The sequence below is a fragment of the Nylanderia fulva genome, unplaced genomic scaffold (genome assembly GCF_048542155.1).
Source record: "Nylanderia fulva isolate GAGA-0341 unplaced genomic scaffold, ASM4854215v1 Scaffold17, whole genome shotgun sequence".
Lineage (NCBI taxonomy): Eukaryota > Metazoa > Arthropoda > Insecta > Hymenoptera > Formicidae > Nylanderia > Nylanderia fulva.
In genome coordinates this window covers 3240917-3248462 of record NW_028189945.1, presented here as the reverse complement: position 1 = coordinate 3248462, position 7546 = coordinate 3240917, and the positions used below count along the sequence as shown (strand labels likewise).

General features: G+C 30.3%; 1 protein-coding gene across 2 annotated transcripts; it reads left to right on the top strand.

The window, feature by feature from the left end:
• The first annotated feature begins 2191 nt into the window (after window positions 1-2191).
• Window positions 2192-7105, top strand: LOC114938282 (uncharacterized). 2 transcript variants are annotated; one of them, XM_029312150.2, is made up of 6 exons: window positions 2192-3169; window positions 3819-4117; window positions 4199-4495; window positions 4616-4966; window positions 5059-5826; window positions 5971-7105. In XM_029312150.2, the coding sequence occupies exons 2-6, from the start codon at window positions 3854-3856 to the stop codon at window positions 6241-6243; spliced, it is 1953 nt and encodes a 650-aa protein (XP_029167983.2). In that variant the 5' UTR covers window positions 2192-3169; window positions 3819-3853; the 3' UTR covers window positions 6244-7105. The 2 variants fall into 2 exon arrangements, with proteins under 2 accessions (XP_029167983.2, XP_029167984.2); XM_029312151.2 differs by lacking the exon at window positions 2192-3169 and adding an exon at window positions 3196-3358.
• Window positions 7106-7546: the final 441 nt, after the last annotated feature.

Sequence of the window (7546 nt, the reverse complement as noted above, 5' to 3'; positions counted from 1 at the left end):
CCTTTTGCTATATATATTATATATAATAACTTGCAATTAAAAAAAAACCTCTAATTTAAAAAAAGAAATATTTTCTCATAATATAAAAATTTAGAATAAATAATAATAAAATTAAAATTATTTAAAAAACAACTTAAACATTTAAATTTGTTTTTAAAAAAATTAATAAGTTCAAATAAATTATCACTATTAACGATCTATAAGCGTATATCAAAGTAACAAACTATTTTTACATCAAAGTAAATTTTTATTTCTCAAAAAGAATAAATTTATGTAATAATAATTACTCACAGCAAAAGAGTCAATGCTCATTAGGCTTATTATGTTAGCCAAGCATCAATAATTAGAAAAGCAACCATCAATAAAATAATCAAGAGACACGAAGTGTCTTGCGCTAAATAACATGCAAATAAAATCACGTGTAAAACAGTGAGACATGTAAATAAATTTCGAGACTTTCAAGAAATATACTTTGGTACATTCAAGTATAGCCTTACCTTTCTTAAAAATGGATTATAATTTTTCTCACAATAAAGAAATAATAGTAATTAAGTCGAGAGCTAAAGGGGAGCTCCGTCTATTCCAATTTTGCCAAAACTTTACACTATTGTGTATTTTAAGTATTTTTTGTACGTCAAACGCAAATTTGTAAATTAAACTTGTCGTTCTTAAATAGGAAAAAAACTTCAGTGGGTTTTGCTCTCCTCCCTCTTATAGGAGAAGTGGATTTTAATTTACAAATTCATGTTTCACGCACAAAAATACACGATATTGTAAAATTTTGATAAAATCTTGAGAGAATATTTTCACAAAATTATTACCCAAAATTTAATTAAAAATTTATGAGACTCACCGATACGATGTCCAGCAGTGGAGTTGCAAAAACTGTAAAATATAAATACATGGAAATTATAAAGTAAAATTTACAAATAATTGGCATTTTGAAAAATAAAATTATTATTTATATTGAGTTTTTTATATTATATTATGTATATGTTATATAATACTTTTATATATTACAAAATAATATCTTACAAACAATTACAAAAATATATCTTGTAAATATGAGAATATTTAATTAAACTTGAATGAAGAATAATAAACAAATAATAGTAATAATAAAATAAATAATAAATTAATTAATTTACCATATACATCTATAGTTGCTCCTTCGTTGCCCGATACCAACTCGGATTTTCTCGTTGAAGAAGCTTCGAAACACTCGCGTTACGTTTTCTCGTTCGCGATGCCCGGGTTTTAACTATCACATTTTCGACGCGTTTCGATAAAATGCAAAAATCTCGAATTTATTCACGCGCGAATAAAACTGATGCTCCGTTTATTTCGCGTCGTCGCTTTCTTCAAGATCAAGGTTAACTTACCGGAGGACCGATGGCGATATACTTCCTTCGCAACGCACTCAGGAATCGCCGATATTCCCGAATTAACCACTATATATATTATATTTTATACATCACTGAATATTTGACGACAAAGAAATCGCGGAAATTGCGCCGAAAAGCGCCCGGCAATTCTCGCGATCCGTCCTCGTACATTCGCGCGCGCAAACTTTTGGCGGCATTTTCGACTCTCGGTGCTGTGACGTCACGCGCCTCTTTCGGAAGGACGAACCGGACGAACGTCGAGCGAGATTTCGCGGCCGACGAGATCGATCTCGCGCGCGCGATCACCATTACGATATCAGGACACGCGACGCAATCGGATTTGTACGATAATTAACGACGTGCAGCAATTAAATATCCACACTCACGTATTCTTTCGCGGACGACGATGAACGCGCGAACGTCGATCGTGAACGATGAGAAAGTGCACCAGAGAGCAGCAGCAAGCAGCACTCAAGATTGCGTTCACCTCGGTCTCCGATTGGTTGGACAAATTCCGCGCCGACCAATCAGAGAGAGAGGATGTCTGCGTTCTGATTGGTCGATCGAGCGCTTCACCCTAGAAATATATTTCCGAACACAATCTAGAATTCTGCCTTCTATTACACTGTTCTCAACCCATATTCGCGCGCCGGTTCGCGAAACGAGAGTGTAAAGTTAATTAATTAGTAACTTTACGTTGTTAATTATACGATAAATATTCGATCGTGTACCAACGTCGTAGTCGCAATCGCGTACGTCCTCGTGGCCGTGAATCTCGCGAAACATTCGTTCTTCCGAAAGCGCATTGTCACGTGACGTATGACACAACACCGAACATCGAGTCGCCTGAAGTTTGCGCGCGTGAGTCTCCGAAGGCGGATATTGCAACAATTTCCGAGCGCTTTCGACGCGATTTCTTCGTCGTCAAATATTCGGTGAAATATATATATATATAAAATATATAGTGAAGTGTGTAGTCACAATTCGGGAATACCGATGACTCTTTGAGTGCGTCATGAGAGAAGTCGACGTGAAAAAATAACGCGAGTGCAAAGTGTTTTGAATAAAGCTTTATCTTCTACGAGGAGGAGGTCCGGGCTGACAACGACGAAACAACTGTTATGGTTGATGTAATTTATTTTGTTATACCATAAATAAAATTATTTTATTTTCTTTTAAATTTTACTGTGTATAATTTCCATGTATTTATTTTTTTACAATTTTTGCAACTCCGCTACTGCACATCGTATTGCGGTGAGTCAATTTTTAATTAAATTTTGGGTAATAATTTTGTAAAAATCCTCTGCGATTTTGCCGAAGCTTCACAATATTTGTGTATTATTTTGTGCGTGAAACACGAATTTATATACATTAAAAAATCCATCTTTCGCCTCTACGGATGGAGCCGAAAGCTACTTGACAATAGACAATTATCATTTGTCGATAATGAAGAAATCTTTATATGAAGAAAGAATAAAGTTACATATTATTGCGTTATGAGTATGCAATTTCATAATAATGAGAAGGAAAATATCAATTGATACGATTATATGATTTCTGTGAAAATTGTGTCTGGTCTACCTGCACTTTTTGCACTTTATGGCATCATAAATGAAATAGATGTATATCTTAAATCTAACGTGAAAGCAAGAGACAAGATACACGAAAAATCTCATCTGAACAAATATGTAAAAATACGTAACATTGGTTAGAACGAACAAAATACGCAAGACGCATTTTTCTTTTTCTCCGAATCGCACAAGTGGAAACATTTTTGTCGCACAGTAAGCTAAACTTTATAATTTACATCATATATTATTAAATCTTTTGACCTTAATCATGTCTTGGCTAGTCACGATGTTTATATGTTTATTACGGTGAAACACGAAACATTGTCTTCTTTTTTTAATTCTGATCACTTGATATATTAGTTAGAAAGCAAGTAAATATTTCTGAAGATTATAATTACTCGGGTGAGTCAATAAGCAAAATGCTCTGATACAAGGATTGTACCTTTCATATAATTGCAAATGTGCATTGCAGTTGCTATTTATTTAAAATAAATCTAGATGTAGACATTGAATATAATTATCGTATTTTTAAATGTAAATTTTGGCAAAATCCGATATATCAATTTATTGCCTGATTTCTATATTTTATATAAATCGGATAATTTGATTGGTGATATATATGTTTTAATATAATACTGTTGCAAAATTAAAATATTTTAATCATTTTGGACAATTGTTAAATTAGCGTAAATTCTATCTATTGCTTTTATAAATTTATGTGACTAATATATATATAAATTTGTTACTATTTATTATTTGCTCTGCTAATTTGTTTTCAATAACACAATGATGTAGAAATGTAGAAAAATGATAATACTGAATCAATTTTGTAATTTATATATTCTTATTAATTTCTATTCAGATTAATTAGAAATCTTGATTAAATATAATCAAAATATGAGTTCTATGGAGCATGAATTCAACGAAGCGTGTTCAACATCTAAAGAAGAATGTCAAACTTCTATGGAAAGCAATAAACCTTCATTTAAATTAGATGAGCCTGTTACTACAGCACTAAATATAAATTCAATGACAACGAATAATTTCAGTGTCAATGACGAAAATAGTTTATCTTTTGTGGTGCTAGGTAAAGATTCAGTAGAAACTCAGGCCTCTGTCTTAGCATCGTATGTTGATATTCAGCAGAAAAGCATGGCAGTTGTATGTACATTACAATCCTTCTTTATTTAATTTTATTTGGTTTAAGTTTATTTTATAGAAAGCAAGAATGTGTTCTTATAGGACTATAAATCGATGGTTTTGACACTGAATCCAGAAGAGATGCAAGAGAAATTGAGTGACATTTTGCAAGAAAATGTGATGTTAAAAGAAACTTTGAGGCTAAACACTTCATCTATGGAAGAACAATTTAATAAATTAGTAATGTGGCAAAAGGAGGTAATGAATGTTCATGAGGTCCATAAAAAGAAGTTTGCGGAAACTAGAGAACTAGTCAATCATCTTAAAAAGGAAAACAATGAGCTAAAAACTAAGCTGATGCATTTGCAACATACTGACAATGAAAATACAGGATTTGAGGTATAAATAGAAATATGTTTATATATATATATATATATATATATATATGTGTGTGTGTGTGTGTGTGTGTGTCACATTTTGTGTATCTCTATATATTTTAACTTTATGAATTTTTCTCAGACAATTGGCACAACTTCTGAGTCTAATGTCATTATTAATGATGCTGCTCACACAGAACTTCAACAAATTACACCAAAACTTAAAATTGCAATGTCAAAAATGAATCTTGAAGAATGCAAAAAATATGTAACATGTATAATATCTGAAAAATTTGCTGAGAAAGCATTACAAAATAAACTAGAAGAAATAAAATTGGAGAAAGAATTAGAATCAGCAATGAAATCTTTAAATTGTATTGACAAGGAAGCCTCTGCAAAAATTGTAGAAAATCAGAATTGTTTAGATGCAAAAGATAAAGAAATCAATTATTTGAAAGAAGTCATTGCTTTGCTTGAAGAGAAACTGCAATGTGTATGTATCTATTAAGAGTTATGTTTACTAAAAATATTTTAAGTAAATTCGCAAAACAAAATTGTAAATAATTTTGTTTTTACATTTTGTAGGTTCTTACTCCTATTCAATTACACGATCTATTACAATCGTCGTCCAATCTAAATCGTCAAAAATTTGTAGAAAATATAAAGCAATATAACAATATATTACAAGAGTTAACTGAATGTTATGTAAAACAAATAGAACGCTTTGCTACGATAGAAAAAAGTTTAAAAGAGATTACAGATATACTTATAATACTTGATGATGATAACAACTCGAAAATGCAGTTTTATCAATATAAAGAAAAATTGTGTCATTGCTGTAAGCAATTAGCCGATGAGCAAGTGAAAATTATCTCAGACAGACAGACTTTGATTAAATCGCAAAATCAATTTCAGAAAATATTCTCAGATTACAATTCTATTTTATACGAACTAGAAATAACGATCGATGAAAATACAAAATTGAATGTTCTAAAAGATAAAAAGGATCGCGAAAAATTGGAAGAAGTAGAACAAATTAAGCTTAATAAGCAATTATTGGAAGAGGAAAAACAATCTTTGAATCAAGAGAAGCTTAATCTTGAAAAAGAAAAAGATATACTTGAAAGTCAAAAACAGAGTTTGGATATGGAACGCATAACGTTGCACGAAGATAAGAAATATGTGATGCAAGAGAAGATCAGTCTGAACGAAGAGAAAATGTCACTTGATCATCAGAGTCAGTTATATGAAAATTGCGAGAAAGCTCTGAAAGATGAGAATGAACTCTTGCGACAGGACATCCAGAAAAAGGATACAGAATTTAAAGAAATAATGCAACAATATGCACAAAGCGTGAGTAAATTTTATTTTTAAATAATTTTGTAAAAAATATTGCAACTTAAAATGTAAAATCTAACTACAATTGGAAAAAAATATATAATTTTATTATTCTTATATTATCTTAATATAATTTATCTAATATTATTTATTTTTTAGGTAGAAGAGATTGGTCTATTAAGATCACAATTAACAATGTACGAGGAAGACTTTACAGTTGAGAAAAGACTTAAGGAATCTTTGTTAGACGAGAAAAATAAATTAGATGTAGAATTACAAAAACAAATAAGATTCAACCAACAATTACAATCTACGGACAAGCCCTCTACTAACGTTGTACAGGATGGTATTGTGACAAACTGTCCAAAATGTGCGAAACCATATCATGGCTTACCAGCTTTGATGGAACATATTGAAAAATGCATCGATTAATGATGAAATTAGTTCATTAATGATAAAAATTAGGTAGACAGCGTCAGCATTATACAAGGATATCTTGTCATACAGCTTATTATTAGGAAAACTTCACGAAGGAATTTCTTTTTATAGTTATTTATCTGAATATATGCTTATGTAATATTACTTTTATATATACTCAAAAAGACTTTTAATTTTAATTAATATAACATTGCAGATGCGACGTGCAATCTATTATTTAATAAGTTTGATATTAGAGCAGTGTTAACACGTAAATGTATATTTTTTTAAATTATGCGTTTTTAAAGATGGTTATGTAGCATATAACAAAGTAGAATAGATTACTTAAAAAATATATTTATGTATTTAACATATTTTAAAATATGTATTGATTTGTATTTTGAAGCAAGTATAATATTTGAAAATGAAGTAAATATTACTATACTTTTCAATGATTTCTATTTTTTTTCTTTTTATTTACATTCATTTTTATATTAATCATTTTAATTTGTTTTAATGGTTGCATTATGTGTTGATATAATGCAATATTTGAAGAATTTGTATTGAAATCAGATTTTCAAGTTTTTTTTTATAAAGAAAGTTATTACATTGAAAAAAAATTAAATTTTATATGAAAAACATATAGAATATATTTCATTACTTAAAATATATTTATATAATCGTGTGTATGTGTGAATCCTACATCATATTAACGATAATTGTACGTCACAGTATCGTACACAACCGCTCATTACCTCATGTAATACTAAAAAATATATATAGTTTGGGAAGAAACAAGAGTTGCCCAATAGAAACAAACCATTCTTACAAGTGAATAAATATGTATATGTAAAATAAATCTATTTATGTCACGTAATTTTATGCTTAAAATATGTCAAACATAATTAATGATGGGAACATATAGACTCAAATATATACTGTATTTTTTACAAGTCTATACATATATAAGCATACAAGTATATTTACTTATAAAATCCTATCTTATTTGTTTCTGTACACACATCTAAGAAACGTATATGATAACAAAGACATAATGATGTGCCTTTCTTGCAAAGATTATTGTAGATCCGCTTGAAGTGAGGGGGAAAAAAATAATGCTTGACCTTGAGTGGAGAAGCCGCGGTCAATGATTCTTCCCCGCGCGAAGAAAGACTTATGTCTTTTTGCACTACATCACCAGCGCGCCATTCCTCTGCCTCTTCGCAAATCAGCCGAGACGGAGGAGCACGCACGACATCGACGACGACCTGCTCAAGGTGGGCCGGTCCGTCCTTAAAAATTACAGCTTTACGATCGA